The 23,025-nt window shown below is 52.1% G+C and overlaps 1 protein-coding gene across 2 annotated transcripts; it reads left to right on the forward strand.

The window, feature by feature from the left end:
• The first annotated feature begins 743 nt into the window (after positions 1-743).
• On the forward strand, positions 744-16,974 carry LOC137470073 (interferon-induced very large GTPase 1-like). Of its 2 annotated transcripts, none has more exons than XM_068183085.1 (2): positions 744-807; positions 9,547-16,974. In XM_068183085.1, exon 2 carries the CDS (start codon positions 9,549-9,551, stop codon positions 16,875-16,877), a length of 7,329 nt encoding a protein of 2,442 aa, XP_068039186.1. In that variant the 5' UTR covers positions 744-807; positions 9,547-9,548; the 3' UTR covers positions 16,878-16,974. The 2 variants fall into 2 exon arrangements, with proteins under 2 accessions (XP_068039186.1, XP_068039185.1); XM_068183084.1 differs by lacking the exon at positions 744-807 and adding an exon at positions 3,584-3,770.
• Positions 16,975-23,025: the final 6,051 nt, after the last annotated feature.

Raw genomic sequence — 23,025 nt, forward strand, 5'->3', positions numbered from 1 at the left:
CTTCCCCACTGCATTCCCAGAGGAGCAGCTTTCTTCCCCACTGCATTCCCAGAGGAGCAGCTTTCCTCCCCACTGCATTCCCAGAGGAGCAGTTTTCTTCCCCACTGCATTCCCAGAGGAGCAGCTTTCTTCCCCACTGCATTCCCAGAGGAGCAGCTTTCTTCCCCACGGCATTCCCAGAGGAGCAGCTTTCTTCCCCACTGCATTCCCAGAGGAGCAGCTTTCCTCCCCACTGCATTCCCAGAGGAAGCCCAGGCCCATCTCCACCAGCCCTGGAGCTTCAGAGGAAAACTCCAGCCTTGTCCAGGATCCTGCTCCAGCAGAGCCACAGCTGGCACTGCAGGAGGGCTGAGCCACCATGGGATGGGACTGCTGCCACCCCCCTGACCCACAGGCTGCCAGGGCCTGCTCTGACCCTGGCAGGGTTGGTTTTGTCTGTTTGTACTGTTGCTTTTGTATTTTTAATTTTCCCAATAAAGAACTGTTATTCCTGCTCCCATATCTTTGCCAGAGAGCCCCTTAATTTCAAAAATATAATAATTTGGAGGGAGAGAATTTCCATTTTCCATTTCAGGGGAGGCTCCTGCCTTCCTTAGCAGACACCTGGCTTTTCAAACCAAGATACACCCCAAAACAGGGAACAGCAGTTTCGCTTTCACACTGCTGCAGACGACACATGATTTAGGGGAAAGGAGTGCCTGCTCCCCCACTGCCCCGATAAAAGGGGAAGCAGCTCCCAGAGCCGGAGCTTTTTGGGCTGTGCGGGACTTCTCCCAGCCCGGGAGCTGCGGGGCCCGGAGGGAGAAGGTAGGGGATGGGCATGGGCTGCGGGGCTGGGAGCCGGGAGCAGCCGGGAGCGCTGTCTTGTTGCTCTCCTGCCTCCTGTTCCCCGTGCCTTGGCACGGCCGGGGAGATGGCAGGGCGGGAGAAGAGGGGGCTGAGGGCAGCGTGCGGGCGGTGTGTGCTCCGAGCGCGGGCTGCAGGAAGCCGCCTTTGCCGGCAGCCGCTTTGGGGCAGCTCGGGGCAGCCGTGTGCGCTGCGGGGGCTGAGCTGGGAGGGGGCCGGGGTCACAGCGGTGGGAGCGGAGCGGCGGGGGAAGGAGGAGGCATGCGGGGGCATGGAGGGGCAGAGTGAAGTCTGCAGAGGCGCAAAGCCTGGCCCGAGAGCTGGCAGCGGGGCTGGCCGGGCACAGATCCCGTGCGGAGCCCCTTCCCTGCCGCCAGCCCGTGCCCGGCCGGGAAACGCTCCCGGCAGCCGGGGCCGACCCTGCCCGGCCCGGACACCCCCGGCCCCGCGCCGGGACCGATGGCTGCGCTCCCCCGAGGGCAGGAGCCCTGGGGGATCATTCCTTTTCCTGCCCATGCAGGGAGGGTGGGATTCTCCTCTCTTACAGTCCAAGCATCACCACCCAGAGCGCTCTGGTCCCTGCTACAGCCCCACAAAGGCAGTGTTCCCAGAGCCCCAGAGCCTGGGGCAGGGCTGGGGAAAACACTCTCGGGGGGCTGTTCCCATGAAATGGGGTGCAGGCAGGTCCTGCTGCCAGCCTTGCTGCTTCCCTCGTTTGCTTCCAAGGAGGAACTCGGTCCCGAGATATGCTCTGAATGTGCTTAGTGCCTCTCTGCGGGCACTGACACCGTCGCATGGGACTTTTTCCCTAGTCCTGCAGCAATGGGAAGCCGTGCAGCGACTGCCAAGGGTGCCTGGGCTGGAGTTAATGTTGTCCGGGGCAACCTCTGGCTCCAGAGACTGAACCAGTCCTGCCAGTGCTCCAGTGGGAAAGAATTTGGGTGGGAACAGGGCTGGCAAAAGTGGACAGAGAGGACAAGCTCCAGCGCTTCCCTTCCTGAGCAGCCGCCCTGCACTGAGGCTCTGCTGCCCAGGGAGCAGCTGGACATGTGCCCCAAGGAAACAACTGGTGTCTGAAATCCCTCCTGTGCTCTGCCAGCACGCCCAGCCTTCCTGTGCTGCTGAGCTGCCCTTGTCTCGAGCCAGGGGCTTTTCCTGTTTCTGCTGTCCCCCTCCTGTCCCCATCCTGCTGGTGGGAGCACACTTGGGGGGCTCAGTGCCTGCTGGGATCCAAGCCCAGCGCTGCTTCTCCCCCCTCTCCTGGGCCCTGAGCTTCCCCCCGCTCTGCCCCCTCCACACCTTGTCTGCTGCCCCGAGAGCACAGACGCTCCCTGGACAGCCTCTCACCCACCAGCAGCCCCGAGTTCTTTTCCTCAGGGCTGCTCTCAATCCATTCTCTTCCCATCTTGTGTCTGTGCCTGGAACTGCCCCGACCCAGGGGCAGCACCTGCACTTGGCCTTGTTGACCTTCATGGGCTTTGTTCTGTCCCACCTCTCCTGCATGTCCAGCTTCCTTCTGGAAGGAAGGGAACATGGATGTAGGTCCCCGGTGAAACCCTGCTCTGGGAAGGAACGGAACATGGATGTAGGTGCCCGGTGAAACCCTGCTCTGGGAAGGAAGGGAACATGGATGTAGGTCCCCGGTGAAACCCTGCTCTGGGAAGGAACGGAACATGGATGTAGGTCCCCGGTGAAACCCTGCTCTGGGAAGGAAGGGAACATGGATGTAGGTGCCTGGTGAAACCCTGCTCTGGGAAGGAAAGGAACATGGATGTAGGTGCCCGGTGAAACCCTGCTCTGGGAAGGAACGGAACATGGATGTAGGTCCCCGGTGAAACCCTGCTCTGGGAAGGAAGGGAACATGGATGTAGGTCCCCGGTGAAACCCTGCTCTGGGAAGGAAGGGAACATGGATGTAGGTCCCCGGTGAAACCCTGCTCTGGTCACCTCCCCAGAAGAGCCCTGAGGACTCCCTGCTGCCTGGGCAGTTGCCAGTGGAGTCTTAGGGTCTGTCTCTGTGGTGTCTTGATGACCCCAAGATTGTAAAAGTCCTTTTTCTCCCATCCAGAGCCACCAAAGGAGAAGTCTGGAATGTGTAGGGTCAGCTTCTCAAGGTTCGCAGCCCAGGTTGTTTATTTTTTCTTATCTACAATATTTTTTCTCTGACCTGCCAAGGTCTTTTCAGCAAGGCAGCCATGGCATTGTGCTCTGCCTTCATGAGCGGTGTTTACCTTTTGTATCAAAAGTTATGTATAGTGTGTTTACAATGACGTGCCAATGTCTGTCATTTCTGTTGGACAGTGTGTCCCTACCTTAAACCAACAGAAAAGTGTCACCATCACACCAAGACACGGAGGGCAAGAAGAAGGAGAAGAAGGTCAGGACACGCCCAAATCCCTCCATCTTGTACCCCCTGGACCCCATTCTAAAAATCCCAAAATTCTACTTTTCCACCCTGTGTCAGTTCAACTACCACACCACTCAAACCCTTGTGGCTTGTAATTCCTCACACAGAGTTGGCAGCTTTTTCCACAGGCTAAAATTGAATCCACAGGTGTTTTTGACTTCATGCCAAGGTCTCCGAGCCCCCTGCCAGGGTCTCAAGCCAGCCAGGGCAGCCAGAGGGATGTCCTGGACTCCGACAGTGGAGGAGAAGGGTTGGCCTCCAGTGCTCCTGGAATGAATCCTCTGTGCCCACGGGTCACTTTCTCTTGACTGTCTGCTCTTCTCCTTTAGGATTTCAGGGCTTTCCTTCCTGGTGCTCCACACCTGAGTTCTCAAGGGGTTCCCATCTTCTTCGCCACGCCCTGCTGTGTGCCCCAGGTCTGCCCCTGCTGCTGTGCTGGGTCCCCTGAGCTGGGGCCCTTGTCTGCCGGCGTCTGCTGGGAAGCCAAGGCTGGGAGCAACGGGAGCATCTGCTGTGAGGTGGGTGAGGGCAATCAGAGCCCACAGCCCTTGCACACATTGCCCAGTCCTGCAGGGATTCCCGAGGGAAAGCTGCCCCTGAAGGCTCTGGAAGGGTGCAGGAGCCCAGTGCAAGCCCCTGGGATCAATTCCTGTGCTGGTGACAGTGTTGTGGCCTTGGTGGGACAGAAGCTGAATGCTCTGAAGGATTTTTTGCAAGGAGTAAATCTCTCCAGTATCCAAATGAACTGAGACAGGGACAATTCTCAGAGTTGTGTGACAGTCACAACCCCAAAGCTTTAAAGGCAGTTGCCCAGTTGAAGGTTCGCAGGCACTTTTCCCCCTGTCACCAGAGATTTTGAACTTGGTGGCTCCGTGGTGGCTGAAGCCAAGACTGCCATCAATGGGCACCTGCCTGACGAGACCCTCTGTGCTAACGAGCGGCAGATCACAGAGGACACCTCTCTGAGTTGGCTCCCAGCATCTCCAGTCTCTCCTGAAGGGCCACCAGGATGCCCCAGGCACAGCTGTGGGCAGGGACAAGCCGGGTTTCCCCCCTGCTCTGGGGTGGGCTCCTGAGTGTGCCAGGAAGCAGCTCCTGGGAAGAGGCCAGAGCGGGTCGAGGGAGGGGCTGCGCTGGCAGCTGGAGCAGGAGCACAGGTCAGAGCCCCTGGGGCCGTGCCGGGCGCGGGGGGAGCGTGCCTGGGGAGTGTGGGGTGCCCATGGGTGCTGGGAGCAGCAGGCTGGGCCAGGCAGCGAGCAGGGCAGCCGTGGGCTGGGCAGAGGGTGCAGGATGCAGGCAGGGCTGTTGGATGGGCAGAGGGGCTGTGCCAGGGCTCCAGGGAGCCAGGAATGCCCCCGGCTGTCTGCACTTGTGGATTGAGGAGTTCCGCAGGGAGGGCGTGAGTGATGGTGAAGGCAGCATCCTGTCCAGGGCAGGGTGTGTGGCTGAGTGAGTCTGCGTGTTTCTGTGGGTCTCTGCGTGTTTCTGTGTGTCTCTGTGTGTGTTTCTGTGGGTCTCTGTGTGTTTCTGTGGGGCTCTGCGTGTTTCTGTGGGTCTCTGTGTGTGTTTCTGTGTGTGTTTCTGTGTGTCTCTGTGTGTGTTTCTGTGGGTCTCTGCGTGTTTCTGTGGGTCTCTGTGTGCGTTTCTGTGTGTGTCTCTGTCTGTGTGTGTTTCTGTGGGTCTCGGTGTGCGTTTCTCTGTGTGTCTCTGTCTGTTTGTGTTTCTGTGGGTCTCTGCGTGTTTCTGTGGGTCTCGGTGTGTTTCTGTGGGTCTCTGTGTGTGTCTCTGTGTGTGTTTCTGTGGGTCTCTGCGTGTTTCTGTGGGTCTCGGTGTGCGTTTCTGTGTGTGTCTCTGTCTCTGTGTGTTTCTGTGGGTCTCTGTGTGTTTCTGTGGGTCTCTGTGTGTTTCTGTGGGTCTCTGTGTGTGTTTCTGTGGGTCTCTGTGTGTGTTTCTGTGTCTGTCTCTGTCTCTATGTGTTTCTGTGGGTCTCTGCGTGTTTCTGTGGGTCTCTGTGTGCGTTTCTGTGTGTGTCTCTGTCTGTGTGTGTTTCTGTGGGTCTCTGCGTGTTTCTGTGGGTCTCTGTGTGCGTTTCTGTGTGTGTCTGTCTGTGTGTGTTTCTGTGGGTCTCTGCGTGTTTCTGTGGGTCTCTGTGTGCGTTTCTCTGTGTGTCTCTGTCTGTTTGTGTTTCTGTGGGTCTCGGTGTGTGTTTCTGTGGGTCTCTGCGTGTGTTTCTGTGTCGTCTCTGTCTCTGTGTGTTTCTGTGGGTCTCTGCGTGTTTCTGTGGGTCTCTGTGTGTGTTTCTGTGTGTGTTTCTGTGGGTCTCTGTGTGTTTCTGTGGGTCTCGGTGTGCGTTTCTCTGTGTGTTTCTGTCTGTGCGTGTTTCTGAGGGTCTCTGTGTGTTTCTGTGGGTCTCTGCGTGTGTTTCTGTGCGTCTCGGTGTATTTCTGTGGGTCTCTGTGTGCGTTTCTCTGTGTGTCTCTCTGTGTGTTTCTGTGGGTCTCTGCGTGTGTTTCTGTGGATCTCTGCGTGTTTCTGTGGGTCTCTCTGTGTGTTTCTGTGGGTCTCTGCGTGTGTTTCTGTGGGTCTCTGTGTGCATTTCTGTGTGTGTCTCTGTCTCTGTGTGTTTCTGTGGGTCTCTGTGTGTTTCTGAGGGTCTCTGTGTGTTTCTGTGGGTCTCTGTGTGTGTTTCTGTGTCTGTCTCTGTCTCTGTGTGTTTCTGTGGGTCTCTGTGTGTTTCTGAGGGTCTCTGTGTGTTTCTGTGGGTCTCTGTGTGTGTTTCTGTGTCTGTCTCTGTCTGTGTGTGTTTCTGAGGGTCTCGGTGTATTTCTGTGGGTCTCTGTGTGCGTTTCTGTGTGTTTCTCTGTGTTTCTGTGGGTCTCTGCATGTTTCTGTGGGTCTCTCTGTGTGTTTCTCTGTGTGTCTCTGTCTGTGTGTGTTTCTTTGGGTCTCTGTGTGTGTTTCTGTGGGTCTCTGTGTGTGTTTCTGTGTCTGTCTCTGTCTCTGTGTGTTTCTGTGGGTCTCTGTGTGTTTCTGTGGGTCTCTGTGTGTGTTTCTGTGTGTGTTTCTGTGTGTGTTTCTGTGTGTGTTTCTGTGGGTCTCTCGGTGTGTTTCTGTGGGTCTCTGCGTGTGTTTCTGTGGGTCTCTGTGTACGTTTCTCTGTGTGTCTCTGTCTGTGTGTGTTTCTGTGGGTCTCTGTGTGTGTTTCTGTGTCTGTGTCTGTCTCTGTGTGTTTCTGTGGGTTTCTGTGTGTGTTTCTGTGTCTGTCTCTGTCTCTGCGTGTTTCTGTGGGTCTCTGCGTGTTTCTGTGTGTCTCTGTGTGTGTTTCTGTGGGTCTCGGTGTGCGTTTCTGTGTGTGTCTCTGTCTGTGTGTGTTTCTGTGGGTCTCTGTGCGTGTTTCTGTGGGTCTCTGTGTGTTTCTGTGGGTCTCTGTGTGCGTTTCTGTGTGTGTGTCTGTCTGTGTGTGTTTCTGTGGGTCTCTGTGTGTATTTCTGTGGGTCTCTGCGTGTTTCTGTGGGTCTCTCTGTGTGTTTCTGTGGGTCTCTGTGTGTGTTTCTGTCTGTCTCTGTCTGTGTGTGTTTCTGTGGGTCTCTGCGTGTTTCTGTGTGTGTCTCTGTGTGTGTTTCTGTGTCTGTCTCTGTCTGTTTGTGTTTCTGTGGGTCTCTGTGTGTGTCTCTGTCTGTGTGTGTTTCTGTGGGTCTCTGCGTGTTTCTGTGTGTGTCTGTGTGTGTTTCTGTGTCTGTCTCTGTGTGTGTTTCTGTGGGTCTCTGCGTGTTTCTGTGGGTCTCGGTGTATTTCTGTGGGTCTCTGTGTGCGTTTCTCTGTGTGTCTCTGTCTGTGTTTCTGTGGGTCTCTGCGTGTTCTCTGTGTGTCTCTGTCTGTGTGTGTTTCTGAGGGTCTCTGCGTGTTTCTGTGGGTCTCTGTGTGTGTTTCTCTGTGTGTCTCTCTGTGTGTTTCTGTGGGTCTCTGCGTGTGTTTCTGTGGGTCTCTGTGTGCGTTTCTGTGTCTGTCTCTGTCTGTGTGTGTTTCTGAGGGTCTCGGTGTATTTCTGTGGGTCTCTGTGTGCGTTTCTGTGTGTTTCTCTGTGTTTCTGTGGGTCTCTGCATGTTTCTGTGGGTCTCTCTGTGTGTTTCTCTGTGTGTCTCTGTCTGTGTGTGTTTCTTTGGGTCTCTGTGTGTGTTTCTGTGGGTCTCTGTGTGTGTTTCTGTGTCTGTCTCTGTCTCTGTGTGTTTCTGTGGGTCTCTCTGCGTGTGTCTCTGTGTGTCTCTGTCTGTGTTTCTGTGGGTCTCAGTGTGTTTCTGTGGGTCTCTGTGTGCGTTTCTCTGTGTGTCTCTGTCTCTGTGTGTTTCTGTGGGTCTCTGTGTGTGTTTCTGTGTCTGTCTCTGTCTCTGTGTGTTTCTGTGGGTCTCTGCGTGTTTCTGTGGGTCTCTGTGTGTGTTTCTGTGGGTCTCTGTGTGTGTTTCTGTGGGTCTCTGCGTGTGTTTCTCTGTGTGTCTCTGTGTGTGTTTCTGTGGGTCTTTGTGTGTGTTTCTGTGTCTGTGTCTGTCTCTGTGTGTTTCTGTGGGTCTCTGTGTGCGTTTCTGTGTCTGTCTCTGTCTGTGTGTGTTTCTGAGGGTCTCGGTGTATTTCTGTGGGTCTCTGTGTGCGTTTCTGTGTGTTTCTCTGTGTTTCTGTGGGTCTCTGCATGTTTCTGTGGGTCTCTCTGTGTGTTTCTCTGTGTGTCTCTGTCTGTGTGTGTTTCTTTGGGTCTCTGTGTGTGTTTCTGTGGGTCTCTGTGTGTGTTTCTGTGTCTGTCTCTGTCTCTGTGTGTTTCTGTGGGTCTCTCTGCGTGTGTCTCTGTGTGTCTCTGTCTGTGTTTCTGTGGGTCTCAGTGTGTTTCTGTGGGTCTCTGTGTGCGTTTCTCTGTGTGTCTCTGTCTCTGTGTGTTTCTGTGGGTCTCTGTGTGTGTTTCTGTGGGTCTCTGTGTGTGTTTCTGTGGGTCTCTGCGTGTGTTTCTCTGTGTGTCTCTGTGTGTGCTTCTGTGGGTCTTTGTGTGTGTTTCTGTGTCTGTGTCTGTCTCTGTGTGTTTCTGTGGGTCTCTGTGTGCGTTTCTCTGTGTGTCTCTGTCTGTTTGTGTTTCTGTGGGTCTCTGTGTGTGTTTCTGTGGGTCTCTGTGTGTGTTTCTGTCTGTTTGTGTTTCTGTGGGTCTCTGCGTGTTTCTGTGGGTCTCGGTGTGTTTCTGTGGGTCTCTGTGTGCGTTTCTCTGTGTGTCTCTGTCTGTTTGTGTTTCTGTGGGTCTCTCTGTGTTTCTGTGGGTCTCTGTGTGTGTTTCTGTGGGTCTCTGTGTGCGTTTCTGTGTGTGTCTCTGTCTGTTTGTGTTTCTGTGGGTCTCGGTGTGTTTCTGTGGGTCTCGGTGTGTGTCCCTGCGGGTGGCCTTAGATAGCTTCCCCGGGCAGGTGCTGTTGGAGTGCCTGCGGCACCGAGAGCGTCTCCACTTCAGCCTGCATCAGCAACTCCTCCAGCCCACTCTTGGTACAATCCAGCAGGGTTTATTAAGGAGAAATCCGAGGGTCCGGGCAGGGTAGGAGTGGGTAGAATCCAAGGAGGCAGAGGAGAAGCAGGAACACAACTTCTGCTGAAGGGAACCGGTGGCAAAGAGCCAGGACCAAGGGAGGGGTCAGGGTATGTCACTGAGGGGAGGTGGAAGGGATCAGGATACAAATCATCCAATGGGGAGAGGAGTCAGGGGAGGGGTTGGAGTGGGGTGACTTGGCCTGTAGCCATGGGGAAGTGAGGAGGGAGTGGTTTTCCAGGGAGGGCTAATGGGGGAACAGGGGATACAGCATTTTCTAGAACTGGGGAGTGAACGCCTGGTGACTGACAACCATGCACTTGCCTGAAAAAGCGAGGAATGATGGGAAGTTGCACCAGCTTCTATGTTAAAAGATGGTGCTTTCCCATGGCATCCCGGCCCTCTCTTCCCCATGGCCGTCTCCCACAGGTCCCTGTGTCTCCGTGTGTGCCTCTGTGTCTGTGTTTGTGTCTCCGTGTGTCTGTGTCTCTGTCTGTGTTTGTGTCTCTGTGTGTCTGTGCAGTCTCTGGGATACACGCTCACCTTCAGGGTTAATCCTGCAAACAGGAAAGCAACAGGCACATCCAGGGTGCTGGGAAGGAGACCCTGGCTCTTGTGCCATCCCAGGCCTGGCTCCAGCAGCCGGGTGGGAGCAATCACCGGGGCTGCAGCTGCTGCAGAGCCTCTGCCAGGAGCCTGGGGCGCCTGACAACACCTTAGGGAACGTCTCTGTTTTTCCTCCACAGCCATGGCTTCGCAGGAGGACACACAGGAGGGGGATGCAAAGGCACAGCTCCTGGCAGAAGCGTTCCAGAAGGAAGGACTGGATGCTGGATATTGGCTGCTCAAAGCTTCACAGATCCTGGGAATCAAGTGCAGAGAAGCCCTGCAACATCTGGAATATGAGGACTACCTCAGGCTGGAGTGTCAGGTACGGCACCCCTGGGAGAAAAAGGCACTCCAGAAACTGCTGAAAATAACAGATGAAAAAACAACCACTAAAGAGGTGCAGAAGGAGTACTTGGAGAAGACAAAGCAAAGACAAGAGGTGGCCAAACAAGCCCTGAACGATCTGACAGAAATGCTCAACAGCTGCAGCCACAGCCAGGATGCTCTGAGGGAGAAAGCAGAGACTCTGTGGCGAGCCATGGAGATTCCCAAAGAGTTCTGGCCACCGCCAAAGAAGCCCTTGGCGGATATGCTGGAGAGCATCCAGAAGCAGCTGGAGCAGCAGGAGCTGTCAGCAGGCAGGAGGGAGAACATCCCTGACACGGAGGTGCTGAGGCGGGCGTCGGGGGGACTGGCCCTGCAGGGCATCTACAGAACCAGCAGACCTGAAGATGCGCTGGCAAAGCGAGAGCAGCTGCTCAGGGTTCCTGAGGGATTCCAGCTCGCCGGTCCACAGCAAGGATCGCTGCTTGAGAGGAAGGAGTTCTCCTCCTCTGCAGCAGAATCCACTTTCACCAAGTCCATGGAGCAGCTGGGGTTCAGCATGAGTGTTTCTGCCAAATCCTCATTCTGGGGAACTATTCTGGGAGTGGGTGTAGATTACAGCAGCTCCTCGCAGTCACAGGACACCCACCAGTCTTGCTCTGAGCAGAGCTACTTTTGCACCACCAAGTACCAGTACATCCCTCTGGCCTCCTGCTACTTCCAAAGGCATCAGCTTCGCCTCTCGGATGCGGCTCTGCGGGAGCTGCAAGACATGGAGCAGCTTTTGAGCTTCACTTGGGAAGAAGACAACCCCACCTTGGTGAAGATGTGTGAGAGCTTCTTCAGCAGGTTTGGGTCCCACATAAACCAGGGTCCCCTCCACTTAGGGGGGATATTCTGGTGGAAGGCGTCTACAGAAGGATTCCAAGCTACGCAGTGGGAAGAGATGAAACGACAAACATCTGAAGCACTGAACAACTTTGTTTGGGCCAGCTGGGTTGGCTTAAGGGCCACTGTAGAAGGGACCCTGGATGTTTCCGGATCCAGCTCAATGGCTTCTGTCCAGGGAAGCGCCGGAGAGAGTTCCCATACAGCAATTCAGCTCAACGTGGTCAAAACGGGGGGCCCAGCAGACACAGCTTCTCTCCCTCAGTGGAAAACGGGGCTGGTGTCTGATAACACAACGTGGTGCGTTATCGACCGCGGCTTTGAGCTGATCCCAGTGTGGGACGTCATCCTGTGCAATCACTGTGGGGATTTTAAATCTGGTGGTCAGATGAGCAGAGCCCTCAGGGCTGCGTACAAAGCGTTGACGAATCAGAGCGTAGGCACCGTTTTTGGAGAGGAACTGGGCAGTGCAGTGCAAGAGGCCAGAGATTTCATGGGGACTGTGAGGGCCTGGGAGGGGATGGTGGATGAAGGGAAGCTGCTCATGCTGATGGAGCTAAAAGATGATCTGAGTGCAAAAACCAGGAACCCCAGTGTGTGGATCAACGTGTGCCTGTCGGACAAAGCCCTGCAGGACTTCCTGGTGAAAACCGTGCGGAGCTGCCAGGAGTCGCCTCCAGAAAACACCAGCTCTATCAAGGTCATGTTGAGGAGCCTCCTGAATCCTCATATCTACTCTGTCAAGGACTTCCCTGAGGCTTCCTTCATCATGCAATGGGTCTTCCAGACTGAGCACCCGCTTCCCAGATCTCCCAAAGTCGCTGAGCTTCAAGAGCTCATCAGAACACTGCAGCAAATGAAGGAGCACATCCATGCTGTCACCTATGCACCAGGAAGCTCTGCTTCTGCCGTTCACGAAGCAAAGATAGAAGCCACCCAGACCAGCAGCCTCGCCATTTATTCCTTCCTCCAGTCTCTCCAGGAACAGGCTCAGAAGGACATGAAGCTGTTGGTGCTCTTGATCGCGACCAGCACAGGGTACCAGGTGGAAGGCAGCACTTTTCAGCACCTCCTTGGACACCCAGAAATTCAGTACATGGCCAAGGAAATGGAAGCGGCACATGAGGAATACATGAACCTGAAGGAGCAAGATGCTGACAGGGCTGAGGCCTTCCTGCTGCTGACAGGTCTGACAGTGACACCCGAAAGTCAAGAGCTGTCCCCTGAGCAGAAGAGGGAGCGTTTAGTTTTCATGGAAGATCACATGAAAGGTTTGTGGTCCACACAGATAGAGAATCTCCTCCAAAAGCACAGAGGAGGTGAAGACTGGGAGAGGCTGGAACAGGACTTGGACTCCTTGATCAGTGGGTGCTTGGATGACATATGGGATGAACAGAGGATGCAGACCATACTCAAAGACCTGGAAGACACTTTTCGTACACCTGAGGCCCCCAGTCAGTTCCAATCCAAGGGAGACAGCAGCAAATTCAAAGAAAGTGAAGCCACTGCAAACCAGGAGTTCCTCCAGTTGCTCAAGCGCCTTGGACTGGAAAATCACTATCCAAGAAAAATGGGGATGGGAGATTTCCGCACCATCTGCAGGACATCTCTGCAGGACAGCCAGCCCAGCCAGGACAAGGAACTGCCATTCTACTTCTTGCAAAAGCTGCTAACTGTGGACTACCAGGTGAGGTACCTGACTTGCTGGGAAAGGAACAAACCAGGCCTTGCACCCGTGCCACAGACCAGAGAGCAAGAGAGCCAGCAATCAGACTCCTTTGAAAACTTTCTTGATAAGATGATGGAAGCAGCCCCTGAACGTGGAAGCAGGGACGGCCATGTGCACCCCATGGACCTGCAGATGGCCATTTTCCATTGTGCTGATGACTTCCTGAGGCAGACCCTTGCAACCAAGCTGGCGTTCTGTCAACTGGCGCTGCCTCTGCTGGTGCCCAACCCGAGCACTTCACGCATCGAGTTCCCGCTCTACGCCCTCAGCCAAATCCAAATGAGCTGGAAAGAGGCAGAGAAGTCGGGAAAGCAGGCCCAAACAAAGAGTTACAACAACAAACTCATCTTTCAGGCACAGACACCCATCGTCTCCTTCATCCGCATTGGCAGCTCAGCCTCCTCTTCCAAGTCCCAGCTCCTCAACGCTCTGCTGAGCAAGCGCAAACACGACACTTTCTTCCACCGCCACTGCAAAGGCAGCACCAGAGAGCGTTTGCTGATGGAAGGGCTGGTGGAGATTGCCTGGTACTGCCCCCGTGGAAGCCCCGATGACACCTTTGAGTGCTGCGTGGCTTTCTGTAACCTGCATGGAGACGCCAGGGATCACGGAGCACAGCTGCACTTCCTGCAGGAGGTATCTGCTGTCAATGTGGCTCTTGTGTCTGATTGGGAGCACATGGACAACAGGGGGAAAAAGCTTCTGCAGGACCTGTGGCAGTCACAAAGGCCTTTGGTTTGTCTTCTCACAGAAAAAGAGAACGTTGCAGGTGGACAAGCCAGCAGAACCATAACAATAGGGATCAAGAACAGAAACGAAGCAGAACTGATGGAGCAGCTGACCAAGACAATTGGGAATCTCCTGGAAGGGTCTAACCCATGTTTCAGCCTGCAGGCCTGCATGGACAAAGCTCGCCAGCACGGATTCATAGTGGATGCAGATCAACCCGCGTGTGTGACAGCCAAAGAAAAGGCAAAGGAGCTGATGGAGCTTCTGAAGAAAGAGAAGCTGTCTGAGATCAAATCCCGGCTGCTGCCGCTTCAAGGAAAACTATGGTACCAGTGGTGCCAAAAGGACAAAGAACTCACTCGCTTGCAGGAGAAGAGGAACAGGAGCATTGAGCATCATCGCAGCCAAATTGAAAACGAGAAGACAGCAATTAGAAGAAAGCAACTTGAGCAAGCTTTCCCCCTCAACCCACTGATGAAATCTTTCCTTGGCTTTCTCCAGGCCCAGCCAGCAGATACCAAGAAATACTTCCTGCAGTGGATGAAGGTCTTTATGCACGAGCTGTCTTGTGGTCGCCTTGAAGAACTGAGGAGAGAATATCATGAATTATGGTCTGAAAACCTGTCAAGAAAGAAAAGCAAGAAAAAACCCAGTGGCAATGATGAGTTGCTGAGTTGCTTGGATGCCCTCTCTGATGAAATCAACAGTTCATCCATTGGCTTGGAGCACCTTCTGAGAGAGGTAGGGCAGATTTATGAAGCTCTGCAATTAATGAACTCCACAAAAGACAATTTTGTCAGCCTTCCGGAAATTGCAGCAGAGCTGATGGTTTCCGGGTATCCCGTGGAGCTGATGGATGGGGACGCTTCTTACCTGCCCTTGCGCTGGGTGGGAGCAATCTTTGACAGCTTAATTGAGAGGCTGGGGGACAAACGAGTGTTTGTGCTCTCCGTGCTCGGCATCCAGAGCACAGGCAAGTCCACCCTGCTGAATGCCATGTTTGGTCTGCAGTTCAACGTCAGCGCAGGGCGATGCACCCGTGGAGCCTTCATGCAGCTCCTCCCCGTGAGCGAGCAGCTGCAGCAAGACTTGGGCTTTGATTTTGTGCTGGTGGTTGACACAGAGGGACTTCGTGCCATCGAGATGGCCAATAAACAGTCCCTGAACCATGACAACGAGCTGGCCACCTTTGTCATTGGTGTTGGCAACTTGACTGTGATCAATATCTTTGGAGAAAACCCATCAGAAATGCAAGATGTTCTCCAGATCGCTGTGCAGGCTTTCCTGAGGATGAAGAAAGTCAATCTTTCCCCAAGCTGCCTCTTTGTCCACCAAAACGTGGGAGAAGCAACGGCCAAGGAGCAGAACATGGAAGGACAAAGGCGCTTGCAGGAAAAGCTGGATGAAATGACTGTGGTAGCTGCTCAGCAGGAATTCTGTGACGTCTCCTCCTTCAGCGATGTCATTGGCTTTGATGTGACCACCCACATTCACTACTTTGCTCACCTGTGGGAAGGAAACCCCCCAATGGCACCACCCAACCCCACCTACAGCCAGAACGTCCAGCAACTAAAGAGCAAAATCCTCCAGGATGCCAAGAAGCAGTCGCAGAGCAGCATTTTGAGGCTCTCGAGCCTGAAAGATCGTATTGGTGACCTCTGGAATGCTCTGCTGAATGAAAACTTTGTTTTCAGCTTCAAGAATTCCCTGGAGATTGCTGTGTACAGGAAACTGGAAAGTGCCTTTAGTCAGTGGACCTGGAGGCTGAGGAGTCACATCTTAGATGTACAGATGAGACTGGACAACAAAATTCGGAATGGGGACTGGCAGAATGTCACCAGAGAACACCTTGAAGGGCTGGTGCAAGAGACAAGTGATGCCATTGAGAAAGAAGTGGAAAAGTATTTCAGGGAAGACAAAGACTGTGAGATACTGGTCCAGTGGAAATCAGGCACAGAGCTGAAGCTGAAAGAACTGAAAGAGACTCTTCTTCATGAAACAAAAAAGAAATGTGAGAATCTTATTGAGCTACAGAAGGAGCAGAAGAAACTGGATGCAAGGAAGTTGGAATATGAAGATGAGCTCCTGAGAAGGAGTAGGCATCTGGCTGTGAGTCTGAAAGGGAAGAGTCTCAGTGAGAGAGATCTGAAAGATAACTTTACTCTTGTCTGGAACCAGTGGATTGTCGAAGTCTTCTCTGCCGCTCGTCCTCCAGAATGGGTGGATATCGATGCAGAAATTGAAGATGTCCTTGTAGAGCACTTTAAGGAGCCAGGTATCCATGCACGGATCAGGTCATTTCCCAGAGGTGGAGGATTTTGTTTAGACCTGCAGAAACACATAATGAAGCAAAAGTATTTTGGCTTTATCCCAGATCCCAGGAGCATTTCCAATGCTGATGTGATCAACTTTCAGCACATCACAGACAATGTCATAGAGTGTGTGATGGCAAACATTGCTAAGAAAGAAGAGGAGAAACGTGATTACAGCAGAAATTTTATTCATGAAATACTCAATGAAGTACAGAAAGGTGTGAACTCTGTCCCCAGCAATGCAAAATGTACCTTTACCAGAGAGTACAGCATAGATTTGTCTCTGTATCTGTGCACAATGGCAGCAGAAAGGTTTAAAGCCATGCATGAAGCATTCCAAAAGGCAAATGACCCAGTTGTGTACCTGAGCAGCAAGAAAGAAGATTTCTTCCAATGTTTCCAGATTTCCTGCCAAGGAGCCACTTCTGTCACAACTTTTGCTGTTTTCCTTTGTGACAAGATTGAACCAGCTCTTCGCCGGGCTGTCTATGAGAGGGCAGCAAAAGACATCGCTAAGGACATGCAGGGCAAATTCCCAGATTTCCAGGGCAGCAGAGCCAATCTGGAAGTTTGCATCCTGAGATACCTGGCAGAAAAGGAAAATTTTGAGTATTTCAAGCAGTACCTTAGGTCTCCAAAACAGTTTTGTGAGAGGTACATTGAGACACAAGTTAGGAGATACTGTTTGGATGGGAGTAGGAGGCTGAGGATGTTTTTAGGTTCCTCCCTTAATCTTCTCTATCAAAACATCCTGTCAGCTGTTTCTTTATCAACCCAAATTGTCAAAGACAGGAAAGACAGAGAAGACCAAGTCTGTCACTGGCTGGATGAATTTTGCAGGGATCTGACAGAGGTGATCAACTTGCCCAGAAGTGAGCTGAAGGGCATTGAGCACCAGGAGGTCACAGACATTGAGTTCCTGAGCAGTGCCATGGCGGAAGCTCTGGATGACCTGAGGGAAAGGCTGATGATAGAATTGGCTGGGGCTGACCTGAGCTCGTTTTCAAGGCAGCCTCACACCATCCTGGCGGAGCATTTTGCAGGGTGCTGGGCACAGTGCCCCTTTTGTGGGGCTGTCTGCACAAGCACAATGCAGAATCACAATGGAGACCATCAGGTGGTCTTCCATCGCCCACAAGGTTTGATGGGATTCACATGGTGGGCATGTTTACCTGGCATCGAGTATGATACACACAAACTGGTCATTGACATTTGTTCCAGCCTTGTTGCAAGTGACTGCAAATTCAGTGTTGGTGGTGGCCCGTGGATCCCTTACAGGACATACCGTGATGCTGGACCTCCTTATTCCACTTGGAACATTCTTCCTGATCCATCCATGCAGGCGTACTGGAAATGGTTTGTGTCTCATTTCAGGACACAGCTGGAAGCTCTGTACAATGGGAAATTTCAGGGCAAAGGAGAAATCCCTGAGGCGTGGCGGAGAATTACCAAGCAGGAAGCACTGTATGAGCTGGAGAAACGCTAGGCCACATCCACGGGGAGGAAGAATAACAGCAACTTTGCAGTTTAGGAGAGTTTTGTACCAGCCTCTCCACAAAATGCAATTACAATGACAATCCTCTCAATCCCAGTGAAGACGGTGGCATCTAATTTTCCCCAAATTTAATGAAATAAGGCGCATTACTTCACCCCTCAGTCAGCAACTCCCTCGCTTCATGAAAAAGCCAGAATCCTCTTGCCTGTTTGCTAGAAATGTTTCCCTCAGCTCTGTCCTAGAGCCAAACCAAAGCCTCTCCTTGGGGCAATCGGCCTCGTGGCTGAGCCTGAGCCCAAGGGCCAGGGACGGGGCAAAGGCAGCACTCAAAGCACCCCTTGGATCAGCTGCTGTGAGACAAGAAGGGACAGTGCCCCAGAGGCAGCTTTCCTGCAGCAGGGAGCTGTCCTGCTCGGAGAAAGGGCTGCGGGACCCGAGGCCAGCTCCACACTGGCTGCAAGCTGGGCTGCTTGGTTTTTGGGTGTCATCCTTCCCTCCCTCACTGCAGCCTCCTGGATCAACCGGGGCCGTTCTCCCAGCAGGAGCTGTTGTGCCTGCGGGCTCAGGAAAACAGTGACAAGACCGCCCCGGGACTCAGGCAGTGCTTTCACTCCCTGGCTCAGAGGTGCTGTGTCTCCGTCCAGGGCAGCTGCTCCTGCTCAGGGGCCTGGGGCTGCTGCCCTTCCCTCCAGCTCTCAGCCCCAGCAGGAGCTGCTCCTGTCCTTGGCCTCGCTGCTGATCCAAAGCCTTTGGAATGCCCCACGTGGAGAACCCTGCCTGTCAGCACCTTCCACAGCAGCCCTTGGGGCAGTGCTGGTGCTGTCCAGGCAGGCTGGTGGCACCAGGGCCGTGCTCTGGAGAAGGTGGCACCAGCCGGCTCTGCCCCAGGGAGCTGTGGGGGCTTTTGCTGTGCAGGTGCTGCAACCCCACTGGGAAAGCGAGGGTCCAGCTCTCCTGGAGAGCTGCTGAAGGGCTGCTCAGCCTCATCCCCTGCAGGCTCTGCTAATAAAAGAGTTGATTTGGACTGCTCTGAGTCTGCTTTGTGTTCAGGGGAGCCACAGCCTTTGGTGACCTGAGCTCTGTGTGCTGCAGACAGGCAGGGGACGGGGTGGCACTGGGGGAGGGGGTGTGTGCAGTAAAAATGCGGCGAACCCCGGATGTGGGAAGAAATGATGATGTCTGGCTCCAGATCAGGAGGCTGAAGGACAGCTTTATTAAAACTATACTCTATTACATTAACATACTATTTAAAGAGAAACTATCCTATTCTACAAACTTACTTCTTACTTACCTCTCTAACTAACTACAAACTCGTGACTCTGCTGAGAGCCCGAGCCACAGCTGGGTCCCACTGCTGGGGTCACTGACCCCAAACAACCTTCACCAGGATCCAACCCAGCAGTCACCGCAGGTGAACAATCTCCACACCACATTCCACATGGGGAAAACAAGGGAGACATCTGCTGTTAATGGGCTACTGAATGTCACTGCGTGAGACTGATAAAAGCTACAGCATCCCATTGTGAGATGCTCCGCCCGGAGGGAGGAGCCAAGCATTCCTAAATGGATAAAACCTGGGGTTTTGGAACACCAGACTCAGGCTTTTCTACTGGATTTCTCTTGTTGTTGAGGTAGGGATGGGAATTGTGAAAAATGCCAATCACTTGGTTTTTAAAATTCTAGAAGTTTAGTAATAATAAAATGGCTATAAAAATAGTAATAAAATTAGACTAATAAAAATTTAGAGTTAGGACAATTACAAGACAATAAAAAGCAATGACTTACGGACGGTCCGGATGCTCTCGGGCACTTAAGCCACGACAAGCATGCCTTGTGAACAAAGGATTAACCCTTAAAAACAACAGCCTGTTGCATATTCATACATCTCATGCATGATGCATAAATTCCTTGCAAATTAAGAACTTTTCTGGTTTTTGTCAGCTTCTTCCCCTTAATCCTAGTGGTTCCATAAAGATGGAGAGAAGGTGGAAGGATGTTTGTCTTTTCTGATAAGGAGGTCTAACTCTTTATGGGCCCTTTCGCTGTTATCTCTGTGCGAAGAATTTCTGGATTATCTCATCTCTTGCTTGATCTAGTAAAAAAATCCTACATTGCAGAGTTTCTATTTTGACATTATGTTGTAACCTAAAACTATATTTAACACACCACTTAAGAGAATTAATACAGCATAACTTTCTAACATGACACATGTAATATTCACTGCAATATTTGAAAAAGCCAATCATAAAATATGCATTTTTCACAGGAATGAAGAGATTTTATTTTTAGAAGGTAAAGAATGAGTGTTTATTTAGAAGTACGTCTCTCTTTTATAGAGAACACTGTGAATATTAATTTTATTGGTTTTAAAGTAAAAATATTTTATTTGATTGGTACACTGGACGTAGGTCAGTGTGGTAGAACATATTTATAAATAATATGAACGGAAAACAATATAACAGATTGTTTACATTCCTTCCAAACTTTTTTCAAACTTAACAAAAATCTTTCTCTTTTTCTAACTAAACCAAAAATATCTACAAATTTCCAGGAGGACTGCAGCCATTCCAATTTGGACAGCTACCACCACCCTGACCAAAAAGGGTGTCAGGTTGCATTCTGACTATGTCAGTGGTTTTTCTTTTGTATTATTGCATGATTTTGTTTTCTTTTTGACCTTTCCCAATAAATTGTATTTCTGACTCGTGAGTCTCTCACTGGTTTTGGTTTCAAACCAGAACAGGCTGGAGAAGGAGGGGGACAGGGCTGGGGTGCCTGGCTGGGAGGATGTGAAAAAAAAAGCATATATTACATGATTGGCTCTTCGCAATATTAAAATGAGCACTACATTGTGTTTGAAGGTAATGCTTTTTAGTAATGTTGTATTAATCTTTTGTAAGTAGTGTAGTAAATATCGTTTTAGGCGTAATATTAAAACAGAAGCTATGTGATGTAAGATACCTTTCTGTGGCCAGCACAGGGAATGGATAAAATAACCAAGAAATTCTTCACATTGAGATAACAGCAACAAGACACTCAAAAATTCCAAGATGGGATTTTATGGCCTCTTTATCGGACTGTGCCCAACCTCTTCTAGACACCCTGGAGCTGAAAGGAGTATGGGTTTTTATGGTTATACAAATAGAGTAATAAGAATTTGGACAGTTAGGACAATAAAGGACAATAAAAAGCAAAGAATTACGGACTTTTTTGGGATCTTTCCCCCCACTTTTTGGGGATGTTTTTTTCACACTTTTTTGGAATCTTTTTTCCAGCTTTTTTAGGGATCTTTTCCCCCCGCTTTTTCCCGGGATCTTTTCCCCCCGCTTTTTTGGGATATTTTTCCCCACTTTTTTTGGATCTTTTCCCCCACTTTTTCCCGGGATCTTTTTCCCCCGCTTTTTCCCGGGATCTTTTTCCCCCGCTTTTCCCCCGGGATCTTTTTCCCCCGCTTTTTCCCGGGATCTTTTTCCCCCGCTTTTTCCCCGGGATCTTTTTCCCCTGCTTTTTCCCCGGGATCTTTTTCCCCTGCTTTTTCCCGGGATCTTTTTCCCCCGCTTTTTCCCGGGATCTTTTCCCCCCACTTTTTCCCGGGATCTTTTCCCCCCGCTTTTTTGGGGGGGATCTTTTTCCCCCGCTTTTTCCCGGGATCTTTTTCCCCGCATTTTTGGGGATCTTTTTCCCCCGCTTTTTCCCGGGATCTTTTTCCCCCGCTTTTTTTGGGGGGCTCTTTTCCCCCCGCTTTTTTCCCGGGATCTTTTCCCCCCGCTTTTTTTGGGGGGATCTTTTCCCCCCGCTTTTTCCCGGGATCTTTTCCCCCCGCTTTTTTGGGGGGGATCTTTTTCCCCCGCTTTTCCCCGGGATCTTTCCCCCCCGCTTTTCCCCGGGATCTTTTTCCCCCGCTTTTCCCCGGGATCTTTTTCCCCGCTTTTCCCCGGGATCTTTTTCCCCCCGCTTTTTCCCGGGATCTTTCCCCCCCGCTTTCCCCCGGGATCTTTTCCCCCCGCTTTTTCCCGGGATCTTTTCCCCCCGCTTTTTTTGGGGGGGATCTTTTTCCCCCGCTTTTCCCCGGGATCTTTCCCCCCCGCTTTTCCCCGGGATCTTTTTCCCCCGCTTTTTCCCGGGATCTTTTTCCCCCGCATTTCTGGGGATCTTTTTCCCCCGCTTTCTTTTTGGGATCTTTTTCCCCCGCTTTTTCCCGGGATCTTTTCCCCCCGCTTTTTCCCGGGATCTTTTTTCCCCTCTTTTTCCCGCGATCTTTATCCCCCGCTTTTCCCCGGGATCTTTTCCCCCCGCTTTTTCCCGGGATCTTTTCCCCCCGCTTTTTTGGGGGGGATCTTTTTCCCCCGCTTTTTCCCGGGATCTTTTTCCCCCGCATTTCTGGGGATCTTTTTCCCCCGCTTTCTTTTTGGGATCTTTTTCCCCCGCTTTTTCCCGGGATCTTTTCCCCCCGCTTTTCCCCGGGATCTTTTCCCCCCGCTTTTTCCCGGGATCTTTTCCCCCCGCATTTTTGGGGATCTTTTCCCCCCGCTTTTTTTTGGGGATCTTTTTCCCCCGCTTTTTCCCGGGATCTTTTCTCCCCGCTTTTTTTGGGGGGGATCTTTTTTCCCCGCTTTTTCCCGGGATCTTTTCCCCCCGCTTTTTTTGGGGGGATCTTTTCCCCCCGCTTTTTCCCGGGATCTTTTTCCCCCGCTTTTTTTGGGGGGATCTTTTTCCCCCGCTTTTTCCCGGGATCTTTTTCCCCGCTTTTTTTTTTTTTTTGGGATCTTTTCCCCCCGCTTTTTCCCGGGATCTTTTTCCCCCGCTTTTTTGGGGGGGATCTTTTCCCCCCGCTTTTTCCCGGGATCTTTTTCCCCCGCTTTTTTGGGGGGGATCTTTTTCTCCCGCTTTTTCCCGGGATCTTTTTCCCCGCTTTTTTTTTTTTTTTGGGATCTTTTCCCCCCGCTTTTTCCCGGGATCTTTTCCCCCCGCTTTTTTGGGGGGGATCTTTTTTCCCCGCTTTTCCCGAGGATCTTTGTTTCCCCGCTTTTTTGGGGGGGATCTTTTTCCCCCGCTTTTTCCCGGGATCTTTTTTCCCCTCTTTTTCCCGGGATCTTTTTCCCCCGCTTTTTCCCGGGATCTTTTTTCCCCGCTTTTTCCCGGGATCTTTTTTTCCCCGCTTTTTCCCGGGATCTTTTTTTCCCTCTTTTTCCCGGGATCTTTTTTCCCCCCGCTTTTCCCCCGCTTTTTCCCGGGATCTTTTTCCCCGGTTTTTTTTTTTTTTTTTTGGGATCTTTTCCCCCGCTTTTTCCCGGGATCTTTTTTCCCCCGCATTTTTGGGGATCTTTTTCCCCCGCTTTTTCCCGGGATCTTTTTTCCCCTCTTTTTCCCGGGATCTTTTTTCCCCCGCATTTTTGGGGATCTTTTTCCCCCCGCTTTTTCCCGGGATCTTTTTCCCCCGCTTTTTCCCGGGATCTTTTCCCCCCGCTTTTTCCCGGGGGATCTTTTCCCCCCGCTTTTTTGGGGGGGATCTTTTTTCCCCGCTTTTCCCGAGGATCTTTGTTTCCCCGCTTTTTCCCGGGATCTTTTTCCCCCCGCTTTTCCCCGGGGGATCTTTTCCCCCCGCTTTTTTTGGGGGGGGATCTTTTCCCCCCGCTTTTTCCCGGGATCTTTTCCCCCCACTTTTTCCCGGGATCTTTTTTTCCCTCTTTTTCCCGGGATCTTTTCCCCCCGCTTTTCCCCGGGATCTTTTTCCCCGCTTTTTTTTTTTTTTTTTTTGGGATCTTTTCCCCCGCTTTTTCCCGGGATCTTTTTTCCCCCGCATTTTTGGGGATCTTTTTCCCCCCGCTTTTTCCCGGGGGATCTTTTTTCCCCTCTTTTTTCCCGGGATCTTTTTTCCCCCGCATTTTTGGGGATCTTTTTCCCCCCGCTTTTTCCCGGGATCTTTTTCCCCCGCTTTTTTCCCGGGATCTTTTCCCCCCGCTTTTTCCCGGGGGATCTTTTCCCCCCGCTTTTTTGGGGGGGGATCTTTTTTCCCCGCTTTTCCCGAGGATCTTTGTTTCCCCGCTTTTTCCCGGGATCTTTTTCCCCCGCTTTTCCCCGGGGGATCTTTTCCCCCCGCTTTTTTTGGGGGGGATCTTTTCCCCCCGCTTTTTCCCGG

The sequence above is a fragment of the Anomalospiza imberbis genome, chromosome 3 (genome assembly GCF_031753505.1).
Source record: "Anomalospiza imberbis isolate Cuckoo-Finch-1a 21T00152 chromosome 3, ASM3175350v1, whole genome shotgun sequence".
NCBI lineage: Eukaryota > Metazoa > Chordata > Aves > Passeriformes > Viduidae > Anomalospiza > Anomalospiza imberbis.